This window comes from Ictidomys tridecemlineatus, chromosome 11 (genome assembly GCF_052094955.1).
Source record: "Ictidomys tridecemlineatus isolate mIctTri1 chromosome 11, mIctTri1.hap1, whole genome shotgun sequence".
Lineage (NCBI taxonomy): Eukaryota > Metazoa > Chordata > Mammalia > Rodentia > Sciuridae > Ictidomys > Ictidomys tridecemlineatus.
In genome coordinates this window covers 37,436,634-37,456,333 of record NC_135487.1, presented here as the reverse complement: position 1 = coordinate 37,456,333, position 19,700 = coordinate 37,436,634, and the positions used below count along the sequence as shown (strand labels likewise).

The following is a 19,700-nucleotide window of genomic DNA, read 5'->3' as shown; positions in this document are numbered from 1 at the left end:
CTGTAAGTGTTCATTAAATGCTGGCTACTCTTATGATTCTCTGAGAAATCCCAATTAGGTAATTTACCTAATTTTTACCATTTAAATGAACAATGATATTTAAAGTATTTAATAGAGGGCCCACAATACACATTAAGTAACACAAAAATATACAAAAGCTGCTGCTATTATTCTTATTTGTCTTTGCTAGGAGCTATTAGAAATTATGTCAACAAATAGCTGACCTCACATTTCAGGAATGAATCAAAAAGCATTTTCATATTTTAGGACTTTTCCGAGCTATTTATTGTTTACATGGTTATCTCAGAAGCATAACCAAATTTCCCTAGTGTTCTTATAAAGCCAGTTCCTTGAAAGCATAGGAGGTAATATACAACAGCCCCTGACTCTCTCTTCTCACTATCTCCCACCCAGTGGACAGAATTGTGTCAGGCCTCCTGGCCTGGAAGCTCTAACAGTCATTCGCACTACTGTGGTCCATGTCCCACATCTCACTTTTAGAGAGAGATGTAGGATTATTAGCACTTTCACAAATCCAGAAAAAAATAGAAGTTACCCTATATCACCAGATCGAAAGTGAGCTGGTTCCTTTAATTAAAGATATAAATCCAGACATAAAAGGGGTGGCAAAGTATTCACCCTAATGTCCACGGTAGTGAAGAGTTTCTTTTTTTTTTTCTTTTCTTTTCTTGTTCCACTTTTCCCACTGAATAATAATATTAATTAAGCCAAAGACATATTATAAAGAAAAAAAAACAGAGAGAGATGGATTAGCGGTGGTGTTTCTGTAATGCCTTTGTCCACTGGGGTGCAACTCTAACCAATCTGGCTTTTGGGCACTTAATCTGGCAACACTGTTTCATATCTGAGTACTGCTTCCAAAGAGGCACATGCCAGCTCTACTTCTGCTGTTGAAAGCACAGAAGAATAACAAGTGTTTTTGGTCTTCCACTGAAATTTTAGTTCTATTACTTTGCCTTTCTTTCCTATAAATCCTAACCCCATCGTTCTAACCTTCCCCAATTGCTCCAGCTAACAACTGTCCAACTATTGACAACACTTAGGGTCTGTCCATTTGCCAGTCTCTCAATATATTCAGTTTTGTAAACAATAATGTGCAGTTTGGACTGCCCTAGCCTCAAAACCTCCCCTTAGAGCTTTTACCTGCCTGAAATGGATAGAATTCGACTCTTACAAGTTACAGTTCATGGACACATGGAAAATGACAGCAAGTAAAGATACAGTTCTTTTTTATCATTGTGATGCAAGTAATTACACAATGTGAGTAAGCAAAACTGCTTATTGTCTTATACTGATTTCTTTCTTTCTGGGGATTTTTTCTTTGTTATTTTCTCCCCTTTATTACTTTTGGGTGGGATAGTAAGATAATAGGCATTGATAAAACTGCAATTCAGCATTCTAGCAAAAGATACATTCTGAGCCACCCAGACCCATCCTGATAAAGTGATATGTTTCTTCACCTAAAATATTAATCATATATATAAATTTAGACTCAGTAAGCAAACTCAATGCTTACAAACCAAAACCAAAACCAGAAAGGCAACGAAGGAAAAAATAAAAACAAATCAATTCTCTGTAGTCCATGGGAATAATAAAATTTTCCCCAGAGGTTTGGTGTTCTTTGCATGAGTTTCTAAGTTGCATGAATCCTGTGGGCCATGAGCCACTATTCTTTCTTTCCAGCAGCAGAGGCTGCAGGTAGATTCAGGAGAAAAGCAAAGGACTTGGCTTCTAATGCCATCACATGACCATGGCTGCACACAAAAGCAACTCGGGAAATGTGTTTTCTCTCCCTGGTTCCTATATTACTCTGATGAGCATCCTTTCCCAATTGGTAAATGAAAATCTAATGTCTTTGAGAAGACATTACTTAATAAGTAACAGAGATGTCCAAAAGCACTCTAAGAGAATCTTAAACTTGGCACTTTTAGTAAATTTGGTTCTATCTTGAAGGAGGACACAGACTGAATTATATCCCCCAGTGGATGACAAATATGGTTATCTTTGCTTCCCTTTATACACAAAAGTCTTGTTTAAAGCCATGGTGCATTAGGCAGACTCTCTAGAGGATGGCCAGCAATCTCCACTGAAAGGAACAAAATGTAGCACTGGGTTATGGGGTGGGAATTAAGCAGGAGTCTTAACCTTAGCACATACTTCCCAAAAAATCATGCTTTTGGAACCTACAGGCATTTCCCTGAGCTCCACCACCTGCTAATAACTATACTGCCTTGGGAAGTTACTTAGCCTAATTTAGGTTCAGTTTCCTCATCTAAGAAAATAGATAACATTTCTGTAGTGAATGAAATAAGTTATGTCCACTGCTTACAAGTACTTAGTACAAAAGTGCCTGCTAATTGGTGGCAGTTGTGTTCATATTGCCATATCAATTAAATCCATGCCCAAATGTCTTCTATGTGTTCTCAAATGGAGAATTCTACAATAACCCATGTTCAGGGGTAAGTCCAGCCTGCCTGTAATGCAGTGAACACAGTCACTTCTTCTCAAGGGATTTGGACTTTATTGAGGACAGAATCTTCTAAAATAATCCACTATATTCTTTTAGGGAGTGGTTTGGGGCTGGAAAATCTTAATCTTGAATTCTTATCTTTTTGCCACTTCCCACCACCCAATCCTCCCACTGGATATTTAGAACTCCTTGTAAACTTCACAGGATCGAGATGCATTGAGATCTGTAGGAGGTGTTGGAGGAAAAGGGGGGGACTGGGAAGTTAAAAATCAGGGCAACAAAAATACCTATGATGTCATTCACCCTGACATCTGAACTGAGGCCTTTCCACTTGCCTGGTGTGATACCTCACCTCTCCCACCCTGTGTTATGACTTAAACCCCAAAAGCAGGCCTAAGAGGGTCTTTCTAGAGCAATTCTTACTCCTTCCCCATTTCCCCAAAGCCCTGTCTCTCCCTCCTTCTCTGACTTCTAGCACAGCCAATTAAACCTGAACAACGGGTGGATGGAGGAAATATGCTGCATCTATGGAATGGTACAGCAGGGACCAGTTTCACTGTTAATTTAAAATGCTAGAATTAATTAGGTAGTGTAAATGAAGAATTTAATAAGCACTCTTTACAACCACAAGTTCTACTTTTATTAAACACTGCTACCAAATGAGGGCAAATATCTCTGGTCTCTGTATTTCCCTGCCTCATTCCCATAAGGTCTATATAAATTAAAAAAAAAATTTGCCTGAATTTTTAAAAATTGCATAATTATAAATATATGCCTAAATTGTATTTCTGCTTTCAACCCGTAAGCTTCTTCTTCTTTAAGCTCAGATGCTACTGTGTGTCTCTGCTTGTGCTGGAGAGGGTGCTAAACAAACCAAAGTTGACAATTTTGGTTTTGTATACCAAATTAAAGGCTGTCTTCGAAGCTGTCACTCCTATTCAAATCCACTCGGTGAACTACCAAATTAGCATTCTTTCAGTAAAGGAATCTGCTTGTTTAAACATGTGTCTTTAGAAAACAAGGATCAACACCATGAATCAGTACTTCACAAAAATCTCACTACCATTCTAAGGGAAATCGTCTGAAAAGGTGATTAATAATGTTCACTAATATAGCTGGCAGAATCCCTATTTAGAAGGTAAGGCTAAATCAAAAATACATTTTCTATATAGGAGTGGGAGGAAGAATCATATGGTTAACTGGTTTTAATTTGGTTTGAATTATCATCCTATTATATAAAGATTATTCAGGAATCTAAACACCGGCTTTCTGAAAGTGTAGGCAATTCTGTTAAAGGATAGATGTGCTCTGGGATAAGATCATTAAAGCCTGGCCCTATTTGGAGACCTGTCCTAGTCACTCTCCTCAAGCCCTACTCGCTATATCCGTAACAGCAACATCCTCCATTTTCAGGAAAACTCCCTACACAATAAGTGTTGGACAAGGTGCTTAAGCCAGTCTCACATTTCACATTTACAACACTCAATCTAAGATAAGCATTATTTTTGAATTTTATAGTTGAGGAAAGTGTGTTTGAAAGGTTATGTGACTTACATTGTAGAAAGTAGCACCTTACAAGTTTAATGATTTTGCAAAATAATTTATAAGGGGGGAAGTTATATGTGAATTATGAGAATGGGAGAATTTATATTTATTGGTACACATATATATTATAGACTTTGATTTAAAATCAAGATGTCCTATCTCCCTATCTTAATCAAAGAGCTTCCTTTTAATTTACGTCAGTTGCTTATCAATTAAACTGTCCAAAGAAAGGGAAACAAAAGCCAATACTCACAACTGACAAGCACTTGAAGTTGATGTGAATGATTTCAGGAGTAGAGCACCAGAAAGCAGCAGCTTCACTGTCATCACTGTGTGGTTTTCTAAGAAAATGTTTTCATTTCCAACAAGATTACAGGGAAAAATTTCCCCAAAGAATTATAGTGCCACTGTCTAGCAAACATTAGGTCCTCAAAGAATAGTTATTAGGAAAAAATCAGAATGTAAAAATCTCAAATATGAAAATTCTACAGGGTACTGTTTCACTTTGAAATCAAAAAAATTCTGACTTTTCAGAATATCCTCAAAACAAACAAATGCATACAATGTAATACCTCAAATGCAGATCCTTTTTAATCATCTCCTTCCTACTGCAGAATAGTTACAGAATAATCTGCTATCCTTAGGGACTATTTCTCCTCAGGGACAATGAGCAGTTGTGTAACCCTTCCACAGTCCACTGTGGCACCCTTTAAAACACTTGTCTCAACACATGGAAGAACATTGGAGACACACACAATCTAAAGCTTGGAAGGAGAAGAAGTGAATAAAAACTACTATGGAATATAGGAGAGCAGAGGGCAGAAGTGGGAGCTAAAGAACAGAGAGAAGTGGTGGCTGATTAAGAATAAAAGAGGATAAAACGAAAGGATAACTTCACATAAAGTTGAAGAAGCTCTAAGATCTTCATGGGTTTCCTAGTCCTACCAATCCATAGTATGGTTTTATGTGGTGTACACACATGTACAGTGCTGTGGGTCTAGGACTGTGTATAGGTGCCATCCTTGCATGCAGGATACATTATGCAGACACTCAGATGCACAATCACACACGTGCATTTCTTCTAAGTTCCCCATATTCAGTGACATAACGTAGCTGCAAGTCCCAAGTCTAGAATATGGAAGAACATACCTGTAATTTTGTCTCTCACAAGTTTGCAGGATTCTATTTCACCAATGCTCCCAAAGAGACTCCTGAATTCCTCTTGGGTCATATTCTGGGGTAAGTAGTTGACGATGAGGTTAGTTTTGCTGTCATCTGTGGCTGCCCCTGTCTGCATAGGAGAAGGACAGTTTCTGTTGTTGCTGGAGGGTCCATTGCTTGTATTGGATGTCGGGCCATTTGACACCTGAGGCTCCATGGTGCTAATTATCTAAACAAAAGTAATAATAATAAAAGAAATCTTTTGAAATCTGAAAGACACAATCAAAGTCCTTTTAAAATTTTACTTTATTTTATTTTTTGAAAAGGAAGAGAACAAGATGGAAGCAAGATGGAGCAAGAAAGACTGGGTTGTGAACACAGCCACTTTAGAAGCATGTTTTTAACCAAAATGTTAAACTCCCCTTGCTATTTTTAGGCCAGCCCTTAGATTTTGAACACAGACTAGAATGCAGTGGGAACTCTCCCATTATTTTGTTAATGAAAAGCTAATTCCTGTTTTCATTACACAATCACTCTCAGAAATGTATACTTAAGCCACACCAAATTATAATTAAAATGTAAAGTAATAATCATGATTAAAATTATAGTTCCATTAAAGCTGAAAAAGCTAAATATAGAGGGCTACACTCACAAGATCAAATACAGTACCTGTTTATTAACTATCTCATAAAGTAAAATGACATTGAATTAAGCGGGGCCGTTCCATATGGGAAGGGTTGAGATTTCCACTGATGCTTAAACACTGATCAAACTTGTGATTTCACAAGTACATGCCAGGGAGCTACAAAATCATCTAGCGATTTTTTTTTTTTAAATCTAGCCATTTGGCTGTTGTTTCTCCCAGACCTCTAATAAAACAAAAAACAAAAAGTTTTTTCTAGGTCTCCACCTTAGGTCCAGTGTAGCCCAAGACTGTCCTCTTGTACATTACTCTGCGGGGCCGGGGAAAGACTTTCTCTGGATTTAAATACTTAATTGAAAAAAGATTTCCTTGGGTGTGTGAACTGTCTCAGGCAACATACTAGTGGAAAAAATTATTAAGAGTTCCTGTCCTCAAGGAGCTTGTAGTCTCCAGGACACAGACAGGTGCATGGCTGGTGGCAGGACAATAGGCATGAATAGAGGTACAATGACCCCAGCTCACAGAATAAAGGCAATCAGGGACAATGCTGAATGATGATGCTTTTAGATGGAAAATGGGTTTAAACTGAGGGAGCAAGGCCATGAAGATGCCCTGTATGGGGTGACAAAAATGGAAAATCACAAAACTGCAGAGCCAAAAGACACTTTAGGGAATAAAATCTAGCTCAGTATTTTCATGTCTGGGATTAAGTCCAAAGACATCCAGTGACATTGTCATTTCAAGAAAGTGGAGCAAAATCTGGGCCTGCACCCAGGCTTCGTAGTCTTCTTGGTCCCACCTTTCCATTCTATTTTATCACTGTCCCCTGTTTATCTATCATATGGCTTCTGTCTCCTCTGAAATCACTTCTTAACTCTTAGGCAATGGAATCATGCCCTGCCACTCACTAGCTGTGTGGCATTAGGGAATCAAGGTGTAACAGATATCTGATAAACAGTAGATCCTATTACTATTACCCTTTTACTGTTCAGAGAATTTTTTTGGGGGGGGTAAGCATTTTTGTTGAATATCACATACATGAAGTAAAGTGTACAAACCTCAAGGCTACAAATGCACAGAATGTTTACAAAGTAAACACAACTGATACCTGGGTACCAACTTTCACATTGTAGCACAGATTGTGACTAGTACCATGAAATCTTCCTGTCCCCTCCCGTCATATACATCACCCTCCTCAAAGTAACCACCATTCTGACTTCTAATCCATAGATCCCGTTTGCCTATTTTTGAATATTTGCATAGAATCATACCATGTGTAGTCTTTTCACCTATCTGAAGTGTCATGTATATTGTCTGGGTAGCACTATAGTATAGGTTTTCTTTTACTATAGTATAGGTTTTCTTTCCCTATACTATAGAAAATTTAATTGTAGGAAAATGTCACATTTAATTTATCTCTTGATGAACTAGATTGTTTCAGGTTTTCAACTGTCAGAGTTGTAGCTGCTATGAGCATTATGCACAGTCTTTGGTTAGGTATTTGCACATTTATCTGTTTGGTATATTCCTAGGATTCTGTTTTTGGGGGTCATGAGGTATATGCATGTTCAGTTTCAGTAGATACTGCCAATAGTTTTTCAAAGTGGATGTACCAATTTATATTCCCACCGGTAAAGATTGAAAGTTCCAGATCCTCCACATCCTCATCAATGTTCACAGACTGTTTTTTTTTTTTTAAACTTATTTTGTTTTTACTTGTTTTCTCATCTGAAGAAGAGTGGTATGGTGAGGGGAGGAAGAAACTAGTTTTGGAGCCAAGACATCAGTTGCCTTAAAATTCTAGTTCTATCACTTATTAGCTGTGACTTTGAGCCTCAGATTTCTCTTCTGGAAAACTAGAATAAAACCTCCCATGCAGGATTGGTTTTCTTTAGGATGAGAGCTCATATATAAGAAGTATCTACAATAAAAAGTACCTAGAGACATCATCACTGTTATTCCTCATTATGCCCCAGTGATACTGTTTCCTCTTTTGATGGTCACAAATGGGAAATGAAACCAAAAGAAAAACATGAAGTCTTGAGAAGAGCTAGGGTAATAAAGCGGACTGAGGACGGTGAGTAGCGTCTTAGGTTCTTTACCATCATGCAAGTAATTTAAGTGGCTCCACTTCTCACATCACCAGAACTTTCTTCTTGGCTTCAGGTCAACTGTAGGATTCCAGATGGCTGGTCCAGACAGCAAGGAGAAAGCAAAAAGCTTCTGAGAAGAATCTTAAACCAAGCTCTCCTCAGAAATGATAGAAACCAGCCAGGTGTGGTGGCATATGCCTATAATCCCAGCAACTCTGGAGGCTGAGGAAGGAGGATCTTAAGTTTGAGGCCAGCTTTAGTAACCTAGCAAGATCCTAAGCAACTTACTAAGACCGTGTCTCAAAATAAAAATTCAAAAAAGGGCTGGGGATGTAGCTCAGTGGTAAATTTCCCCTGGGTTCAATCCCTAGTACAAAACAACAAACAAACAAACAAAAACAAAAACAAAAAACCCAAAAAACAAAAAAAAATCACACACACACACACACACACACACACACACACACACAAAATGATAGAAACTGTGCTCAGCAAAGCCTATTCAGCAGCTCTGCCCTCAAGACAAGGGTCCAGGAAAAAAACTGGGGAGCTGGGCCCAGCAGGGGTTAGCAGGCATCATTAATGGACAAGATATTGTAGAGCATCAGCAGAGCTCCTGGCTGGGAGGCAGTTTCTCCATAGTCACACTGTCAGGCCTCCTGGGCCAGCTCTACATAGCCAAGCTGTCTGGCCTCCTGGGCCTGCACAGCACCTCCATTTGCTATGTCGTCTCACTGCTTCACTGAGTTAGGTGTCCAGGCAACAAATATAGGAAGCACAGCCAACTCAGTAAGGAACTGGAAAGTTGGAGTTTATCCATCTCAGTAGGCCTGGTGGGCAGACCCTCAGAGCAACCCAACTACTGTATTTTCATTTAATGCCACTCGTTCCTCCCAAGACCCCTACAATCCACAGAGCTGCTTTCTTGCTTACTACCTTTCTTATGTGTTACCCCTCTCAGAGCTCCCCACAGACACCTAGAAAATATCCTGCACCAAAGTGATGCAGATTTTTTGGTGCTAATGATGGAGAATATATAAGAATGTGCACCACCCCTAAGCTTACTGAGACTCTGTGAGACCAAAAATGTTCAAGGTCACCTGACAGGTTCAACTTGTGTCTGACGGGCATTGACTTCACAAACGTGGTGAAAGCCAGCATTTGTCCATATGACCAAGGCTTCAGGTAAAGTAATTTCAGTTCCACCAACAGCCTTCTGTATCTCCTTACATCTTATGTGGATTTTTAAATTTATGTTGACTCCCAAAGTTGAGCCCTATTTGTAGATTAGACAACCAGTGGTGCCCATGAGATGCAATGTTTGCCACTGAGCTACCTCAAGCGACCATATTCATAAATTAGGTCATGTCATTCTTACGTGATGGAGATGGAGCTCTCTCTGCTCTGCACACACACTAGGTAGTTATACTTTTGTGTATCTAGGAAGAATTAATGAACATACATTCACACAGAATTTTCTCAATAAAAATATATAGTCTGAAAGCTGAAAAACATTTGCAAATGTCTTAATATATCTTATGTAATAAGATCCCTGTCGCTGGTCTTAATGGTGCATCCCAGGATACCAGGATACCAAAAAAAAAAAAAAAAAAGGAAATGTTAAAATGCCACATCAAATCTGATATATGAATAAATCAAGAGGATTTTAAACATTACCTGGAAAATAGGAGGAGTTGCTAAGATGTAAAGATACTGAATATAAAACCGGAGCATTTTAAGGTTATGAGAGATCTTAAAGAGAGGACACCTGTGATCTCTACTTGGTCTGTTTCAGACCAGAGGTAGAGAAAATGCATATTCGTGGGAAGCACATCATCCAAACAGAGGTTGGTTTGGCAAAATCAGAACACTTGCTTCCTCAGGCTAATGCCTTTGACATTCTAACAGCACAATTTTCATTACAAACAAATATATCAGGTACCCAAGAATGCATATGTACTTTAATGAAACTTTTGGTGTGGGTCTCACAGCCAATTTTGCAGCTGACCAGGTTCCAAACCCCTGACTTGCCTTCCCCTTCCCTTTTCTAAATGGCAATTAAGAACAAAAAATTATAGTAAGCATCCGGGCAAGAGCATTGAGGAGGTTCAGTTGACTTCAAACTCTAATGGTTGTACAAAGCACTACATTAAATCTTTTATGTTCCTGTGATATATTTTAAGAAACATTATACAGGCAGAAAATTTCAGGGATAAACTATTAGAGCAGTGCACAATAACGTAGGCACTCAAATCCTGTCATTGTAAATGTCGACGGTTTGAATGACTAATTACTCACACTCAACGCATTAACCTCACCCCTCCCACCACTCTTCTCTGCAAAATATACAACAAAAGCAAGCAGGAAGGCCTCAGACAGCAGCTGCAGGATCATCACAAGGGTCCTTTATCTCTGGAGAGGGTAGGTAAGGAACAGAGGCTACGCCAGCTTCTTTCTCACAGTACTGGGGGTTGGTCGGGGGGAGAAACCAACCTTGATGGCACCTCCCTTGCCACAATCTGGGTATCCTTATATCCTCTTAAGTTAACTGTAACTCTACTACCTGGACATACCAGGTCATATGCACATAAAAAAGGGTTTATTTTTCACTATAGCTAGATTTGTGTATGTGAGATGAAGAGACAGAGCCCCCAGCATGCCAGGCACTGCTCTAGGTAGGGTCCTGGGGATACAGAGATAAAGACAAAGAATGGGCCCTCGCTGAGTTCACAGTGAGGATACACAAGAGATATCAAAGGACATTGGGGGCCACCGAGGCCAACCCCATAATTTTAATGAGGAAACTGAGGACCAGAAGAGAGTAAAAGACTTGCCCAAGGTCACACTGCTAGTAAAAGGCAGAAAGAGAATGGAACCCAGGTGTGCAGATCACTTCACTTGTGTACTCTTGTGACAATGAAGGCATGGCCATTTGAATGAGGGTATAATTCTCCATTTTGGGGGGCAGCGATGAGGTGACCCATTTCATCCAATCTCTTCCACTTACCCACTGTCCACCCCACTGCCCACACAAGGTGGGGTGAGACCTATTAGTTAAGCATGCTGATATCACATAGAGTCCCACACTACACTCTCATCTCAGCCCCATTTTAATGATGCATCAGGAGAGAGAAAGTAGAAGCTGGGGGTTTAGGGCAGCCTTTGGTCTTACTGGTATAAAAATGGTACCTATCCTCGCTAAATTGTCACGAAGACTGAGGAAGATGATGTGCATGGAACACTAAGCACTATTCCTGGCTTGGTAATCCCTCCACAGATATTAGTGATGACTGATGTTAATATTATTAGAAGAGAACAGTGGAAAAGATAAAAAAAAAAAAACTCAAAACCTAAGAAACTAGGTTAGAAGTTAGAAGAAAAAGCTAAGAGTAGCAATGTAATCAAAGGACAAAACCTTTTCTTTCTTCCCAAATCTGTTCATATAATATCTTGCTCTTAGAATTCATTCACTCATTAAACAAACAAATATTTATTGCTGAAGAGTCCATATGTCAGAGGAGAAAGCACATCCTGTGGCCAGGGAAGTCCTTGAAGTGTATTAAGCAAGACTATTCTAAAATTCTAGAAGTGTACTTAAGGACTAAAGTACTAAAAATGTGCTTAAAGCCCTTTTAATATTTCTTCCAACAGCTTGTGAATTGCTTACACCTCCCTCCATCCTCCACTATTCATAAAGCTTTAATTTGCTCACATTTAGGAGAAATCAGGCTACAGTTGCATGACTGGTGCTCCTTCTCACAATGGAGAACAGTCATTGTCCAAGGCCTCAGAGAACTCAGAGTGATGCTATAGTCCTCTCATCAATCCTGCCAGTCATGCCATATTGTATCCTTGTCCCAATATTGTCCATAAAAATGGTAGTCTGACAACAAACTATTGTTTTGCATTTCTGTATTTTAACCTAGTATATACATTCAGGATTTACTTTGTGGGGCAACTAAAGGGCTACAACTCTGCATTACAGGAGTCTACCCTGATGCAGAACTCGCTATTGTCATTGGTCATTCAAGAGCCCATTGCAGGGCCTCTGTGCACCCACACAAGACTCTCAGCACTCTTCAACTTCCAGTTTTCCACTCTGGGTCTCACTGCTCAATTTATGCAAAGGGATCAAGAGAAAAGAACCATAGAAGGTCACAGGAAAATAGTGTTTCCTTTCCAAATACTCTTCCCTTCTGTTTTCAAACCCCTTTAAATGTCAGCAGTCCCAGAAACTAGAAAGATGCTGAAGGAATGCACCGAGTGTGAACACATCTCAGGTGTGTATATCTGAGATACACACATGTGTCTTATTAAATATTTTAACGAATATTTAAAGGTGTTTTCTTTTACCATGTTGGAAGGACTTTTGAAAATTTATACATAAAGGCTAACCCTTATGTAATAGAACAAGTGCTCCCAAGAGCATGAAGAATAATGTTTACCAAGGGCAGTCACTGAATCGAGCCATTAAAGAAATAGATTTAAATTATTCATGAGAACAAAAATAAAAGTCCTAATTCTCTTTGTAGGCATTTCCCACTTAACCCTTATAAAATCCTGACATGCAGTATGTTAGACTCTGGTGGAGCAGGCCTGACTACTGCGTTTTGCCGGCCTCACAAAAGCCTGAACAACAAATCCCCAAAGTTAGAAAATTACACAGCAGATTCCGTGTTTCTGAATACAGACATTATTTTTAGGAATAATTCCTCACTTCTTGCTCCTTGAAAGATACTAAAAATGTCTGTACAGCCCCCCAATTTCATATTTCTTTGAAGTTTCCTCTATAAGCTCATAAAATTCCTTCCTCCCCCTTCCTTTTGTCAAGAGGCTTTAATTGGCTCCATTCCCTTTAGATTAATATTGTTTTCTAAATACAACGTTCCTGGTTATGATTCAACTGTGAAAGACACATGTTATTCATGGGGCCCAAGAGAAGGGGCCAGATCCGTGATCTGATCACTCTTGGAAAAGGGAACTCAGAGGTGATTACTCACACAGACCACTGGCTGCAGACCACACTCCAAGCCCCCCAAACCATTCATACCAAGTTTCTATAGATTCTGCTGGAAGGTAACTAGAAAACTCTAGAAAAAAAATTTAATTTCAACTGGGGAAAACACTCTGACAGTTTAATAATACCTTTGGGCACATGCACAAATAACCTGAAAGACCTATTTACTCTAGGAAGTTCAGTGGTAATAAATTCTCAGTATATCCTTAAAACAAGTGTATTCAATTCAACACAAGCTCACTGGATGCTATTATAGGCCAGAGCATTGTTCTAGGAATTGGAGAAACAAAAATAATTTGGTCTGTGCCCAGTACAGGAAGTTCAAACTGGAAGGATGGCAGAGGAGAACAGGTAAACAAACAATTATTTAAAATCAACTGTAAACAACCCTTTATTGTAAGCAATCCCCTCCAGAGTTCCTCTAATGACTCCCTTCCTTGCCCAAAGCACATGCATTGAACATACTCAGACTAATCCTATGCTGTTCTGATACTGAGCTGACAGGGTTGTTCTTGGTCTAAATGCCTCTGTCCTAAACAAATGCCTGTTTGTAACAAAGAGGGAAGCTTGAGGCATCCCTCCTTTGAAATGGCATCTTCTTCAGTGAGAGGAACACCAGGCATGCCAAAAGTATTCTCAGTGGAGGTAGTCAGGGCTTTTAAAAAATCAGCAGTCGCTGGAGAGAACAAGAGACATTAATACTTAAAATAGCAGGGCCAGCGTGGATATGAAAAGCATAATCAAAATTTAATTTCTCTCAGGCATTATTCTCAAAATCACAGAAATCCAAGTTTTTAATCTCCTTCCCCAGACACATCACGCACACTTCCTCTCCTAAATAAATACTGACCTCCTTTATGCCCTACAGTTTTTTCTTTAGAGCTTCGCTTTGGGCCTAAAATGATTCCCCAGGTGTGTCCACCCTGGTGTAATCCTGGTAAGACTCCTGGGTGTTTAGTTTTAACTGACTTTTATGGCAAACTCTCCAGAGCTGAGGGACAGCTTGACCATCCACAGTTGATTATAAAAATTAGGGAATGTTCCTTTATCCCCCACAATTCAGTCCTCTGTTCCAAAATGGCCAGTAAATACTATCAAATTTTCAATATGCTTTTTTATATTTGAAAAAGGCAAATATTTTCATGTTAATATAATTTCCTGGGAAAGCTCAGGATAATAAAAAAATCATTTGAAAAACAATTCCTTTCCATCCTACCACCTAAGCCCCTCAGAACTCTGAATGTTTAATGTAGATAAAATGCCTAATGATAAACTATGGGTACCTGTTGGGATGGGGACCAGTTGTGATAGTAAATATGTTATCTCATCTTCCATACAAAGAGTATTTAATGAATCATTTGAAAAACTGCCCACAGACTGATTAAGTCAGATTTATCTTTTGATTAAATGCATAAGCAATAGCCAATGGCACAATTCATGTAAACTTACATATTGTATATATATATATAAAATGCCTGGCTAGTGGCTCAGAGTGTGAGCAAACTCATCGAGACTTAGCTGTTAAAAGCAAACATGTTTCTAAATTTGCTTTATATGTACACTCAAATTAAAAATTTCAGAAATCTACATAGAAATATATTTTATTTTGAAATTAATAGTTGTTTTCTTAACACAGCTGGGACAGGATAAGGAGGAGAATTAAGAGGAGTACAGAATGCCTAGAAAAATCTGTGTCGAACAACCTTCTCTTTTTCAAAAAGAATTGTATAATGCCAACCGTTCTTCCAATTGTGCAAGTCAGAAGAGAGAGGTTATTTTGGGGCATTCTGAAGCTAAAGATACTGAGTGAAATCAAACAGCTCTCAGTACCTGAATGTGTGTACAGTGGCCATGGTCTATTGTATTCATGGACGATTCGCACAGCTTTATAGTCTCTCTACATGTTCATTAATGAAAAGACCCTGAACATCATTCTGGTAGGATAATTTTAAATTTGAAAATTATTTTATTATACTTGAAGTTTTATTGTTAGTTTCCCCATTCACTGCTTTTCTTTATTCATTTCATTTCTTTCTTTTTTTAATAATAGAGAAACTTTTGGAAAAAGGACTTTCTGACTTGATAGGAGAACTTTATCCTTCCAACTGCCCCTGAAAGCTTAGTTGGACACCATTTCCCTGAACATTCTCTGGGAAGGTAGAATGAGCAGGAGTAAAAGTGAACTCTGCCAAATCTGTGTTGGTGAGAATTCAGATCTCAACTGGGAGAAATGAGTCTTTGAATTATTCATGGGCAACATGTTTACATAGAAATGAGAAGTTCAAGATTTGCAACTGTCAAGCTTTAAGTGCAATGAAATGGTCTTTCTCATCATTATCAGTAGAAATATAAATTGGCAAAACAGTTCTGCATTTTAGATTCCTATTCTTAGACCCAATGATCCGTTCTGAAACTTGGAAACACTTCCAAAATTATGTAGTTCAAAAGTACAAATAATATCAAGAAGAGGAAAAAAAACCCACCAGAAGTAACCTAAGTGACTGTCAAGGAAGATGGCTGACGTTTAAATAAAGTACAGCATATTTTTATGGTATGGTATTCTACAATTGTTAAAATTATGTTTACAATGGGTTTTCATAACCTAAGAATGTGTATGATCAATGTGGAAAAAGAAATAAAAGATTGATTATCTCAATTATATAAACACATAGAGTAGGAGGGAAAAATAAAAATTGCTAACAATCAATGGTAGGATTAAAGGTGATTGTTATACTTGTCTTAATCATTATTTTGCAATTTAGTCTTGTTTTTATAGTAAGAATATAGCAATTTTATAATCAGAAAGGAAGTTATTTTTAAAATAAGAAAGAAAATGTCAAGTCCTTCAAACCAGTTTGGAGTGTCAGTATTAAAAATGATTCTTTTTCCTCCCCAGAGCCATCCTGCAGGATCTCTCCTTGGCCACAGTCTGTTTGTTCCTACATTAGAGGACACATGGGAACCCAAATGAATAAAAATTGCATTTCTTGAAACAGTCTCTGGTTCAGTCTCCCTTTCACCTAAATCACTGTGAATTAGCAAGGTTACAATCTTAAGTCTGCCTTATCGCCTGGCAGCAACCTTCTCGAGGACAGCAAGGAGAGAAGATGATTTATAAGAAAACCATTCCCTGGATCAGGGAGTGAAAAGTACTGATCCGTTCTAAAAGCTCCTGCTGACAAACTCTGATATTATGAACATTCTGCACTTGGACAAAGGCTCCCACTTTTCTTAATTACATGGTTTGAGCAGGAGCCTGCTTTCAGGATCTGCCCAATCACACAACAGCCATTTATTTTCCCAACCGCAGCTGCCAAAATTTCCCTGATCTCTGTTCTGTGCTCCATCTTCAAGGACATCTTGTGAATGTATGACACTGTCAAGCAGCATTCCACACCATGCTTTTTAAGCCTTGCTCTCTCCCTCCTGCATACGGAGATCCTCCTAATACATTATTTATTAAAAATCTCATGAACAAGAAGGAAAAAGTAGGCAGGCAAAAAAAAAAAAAAGCCATAAGTATCAGAATATTTCTGTCTGCTCTGAGGCAAATTCTTTATTGTGGCAATGAACCACTAATATTCTCTGTGTGATAGATTTGCTTTTGTTTCGTGGACACCAAATCCAGCTAAGTCCTTGGGTCCCTCTTTTTAACAGTTAGGAAAATAGGTCCAGCATCCTGAGTGTAAAGAGCATAGGACCTCACTGCAAACTTTTGCTTTATTATTATTTTTTATTATCTCTTTGTTTTAATTGGTTCAAAACATTACAAAGCTCTTGACATATCATATTTCATACATTTGATACAAGTGGGTTATGAACTCCCATTTTTATCCACTATATAGATTGCAGAATCACATCGGTTACACATCCACATTTTTACATATTGCCATACTAGTGACTGTTGTATTCTGCTACCTTTCCTATCCTCTACTATCCCGAATCTTACCTCTGAATTTACCTGATTTTTTTTTTTTATTTTTTAATTTCCCTTTGTCTCAATTTCCTCATTGTTCTGTTTTCTTAAAATATATTGTATATATTTTATGATTTTTCTTGTAAAAATAGAATTTTAGATTATAAGAGAGAATAAATAAGTTAATATTTTTGTCTTCACAATCTTTGGCTTGTTTCAAAATATGTTTTCAAACCTCACTAATTAGGCAAAAGTCAAACTGTCATTTTTAAAATTTAGAAATAAGAAGACTTTTAAAAACATGCAAAGTTTCAAAAATATTACCTTTGTGATATAACTCAAACTGCATAATATGTAATTCTCAGATGAGACTCTTTTAGGGCTAATTTACTATGTTTCTAAGAATATTCTGGGTATGATACATATATGTAAAACTAGCTCACTGAAAACTTTTTACTTCTTTGTACTTTTTCCTTCAAAATCACAGGTACAAAGTAAATTTGATATACTCTTCCAACTTTTGATACATTCTTTTTACCCCAGAAATCTGCTTTTTAAAAATGCAAAAGACTAACAAATATACAGAATTATCTGTTCTTAAGCTAAAGCAACCTCAAATTTCTTTAGTTACAGGCATATTTTAAATAGAGGTATGAACCATAAACATGATCAATAAACATGATATTACTATGGTCCATTTGAATAGTCCCTCCCCACAACCAAGTTAGCTCTTAAAAAAAGAAAAATAGTACAAAGGAACAAAAACCAAACTAGGTTCCATGACATGAATGAGTCCCTTCGATGGTCCAGAAACCATCATGTTAAATGCCAGGAATACAAAGGAGAAAGAAAGTTTTACTGCCTGCACGGAAGTCAATAAATAAGTAAATGAGTAATTAATATATAATGTCATAAATATAGTCATGGAGGAGTATGTACAAAGTGCCTAGCAAAATCCCTGCCTGGAACCTGGCAAATGCTTAATACATGGAGACCCTGTTGTAATGCTGATTAAAAAGTGCTTTTGGGGTTACATGGGAAAATGTTTTGGCAAGCAATTACCATTAACTCTGTCCTTTGCTACCCACAGTGAACACATACATAATAAATGGTAACGTGTCTTTATGTATATTACTTCACTTAAATCTCACATAACTTTTCAAAGTGGGCTTTATTACTTCCCCCCACTTAAAAATGTAGAGTGCAGTCACTCTACGCATGATGGAGAAATGCAGCTCTAGGCAGTGTTCACTGTCACTCAGCTGGAAATGCAACTTGAACCTAAGACTGAAAAACAGAATTCTGCACCCTTTCCTAAACCTCTGAGGAAAAGTTCAAGCAACATAAAATGAAATCTAGTAGTCTTAGAAAAAGTAAATCATCAAATCTGATTAAAACCATCCAGCCACTGTATCTGCTATTAGTCAAGAAATACTGCCAAATAAATGGATGTTATAGGAAAGATCTTAATTCACAATTCTATGTGGTAAAATGGAATGAGCACAAGGTTTGGAGTTGATCTGACCTGGTTTAAAAACCAGCTCTAGCTTTGACCTTGGTTTTATCAATTTAAGACTTTATGAAGTATAATTTAAATTTATTTATCTGAAAGGTTTAACTGTATTTGCCTTGTGAAGACTTAAAACAAGTCTGGGGCTGGGGCTCAGTGGTAGCCTCTCACATGTGAGGTACTGGGTTTGATCCTCAGCACCACGTAAATAAAATAAAATAAGGGTATTGTGTCCACCTACAATTAAAAAAAAATTTAAGGCATCTGGTCCAGAGTTTGGCACACAGTAAACACTCAATATATGTTAATTCTCTTTATCCAAATTATAACATTCTGAAAATACCTGCTCAATAAAATGTACTGTAGGAGGCAAAGATGACTAATCTAAGAGCTGGTAAGATTTATCCTTGGAATTTAATTTCTGAAATAGAAAAGAAGACTTTAAAATATTACTACTTATCACCCATGCCAGTAGCTATTTCCTTCATCTTCACAAAACTTCACAAACATTCACTAATAAGTTCTTACAATAATGCCAGATAGGAAGATGTACAGATATATAGATATAAGGGGGAGGGGCTAAGTGAACTCTTAAAAAATGAATAATGAAAGTACCACTCCCTCATATTTACAAACATGATTTCTATTATCTTTTGTCCTTTCAAAAAAACCCTCCAAGGTGAATGGGTAAAGTCAGATACTTCACAGGTAAATTATCACAGTCATTACTGTTTCTGATTTCCTGCAAGGAAAATGCTCATGTTTTCTTGGGAAATTTCCTAACACTGCCACAGTGCACTCTGTACGCTGAGAGCAGAGGGCGCTTCTGGCTTTTTATGAGAACCTGCTCAGGGTGGAAGAGCAGGGTTGTTCCTGTTTTACCCTCCACCTGGATTGTTCTTTCCTTTCTGTGGGTCCTGAGAAGTGGCTACACAGACAGAATGCATAGCAAGAGGATCCTCAGGGCATGGTCAGAAAGGTGTGGTGGGAAGTGCAGATATAACACAGCAAGTGTTATTCCCCCTAGAAGAAATGAGACCAACCCTTCCAAAGCCCTTACAACCACTTGCTTACAAAATAAGAATTCATTAAATCACCACCTTGATTCTGGGGATTTGGGAAACATGTTCACACTTATCACCCCATTAATCTTCATGAAGACCCTGAGAGCTGGGTGAGATCATTCCTTAAAGAGCAAACAGAAGGTAAAGTTACGAGCCCCTGTTCACGTGGTGGGATTTGAAGTGACGTTTCCTGTCACTGATATCCATCTTTCTCCTTGAACTAAGACAAGCACTGGAAAGCACATCCCAGGCCACACCTT

The 19,700-nt window shown here is 38.0% G+C and overlaps 1 protein-coding gene across 10 annotated transcripts in view; it reads right to left on the bottom strand.

The window, feature by feature from the left end:
• The window catches only part of Elavl4 (ELAV like RNA binding protein 4), a 136,714-nt gene that overhangs the window by 43,441 nt on the left and 73,573 nt on the right, over window positions 1-19,700 (bottom strand). For 8 of the 10 annotated variants that reach the window (XM_040288643.2, XM_040288647.2, XM_021726850.3 and 5 more), the window contains exon 2: window positions 5,186-5,426. In XM_040288643.2, coding sequence (XP_040144577.2) covers window positions 5,186-5,426 — 241 coding nt within the window. Of the gene's footprint in view, window positions 1-5,185; window positions 5,427-7,942; window positions 8,030-19,700 lie in introns of all 10 variants that reach the window. The other 2 variants (XM_021726854.3, XM_021726853.3) reach the window with 1 other exon arrangement.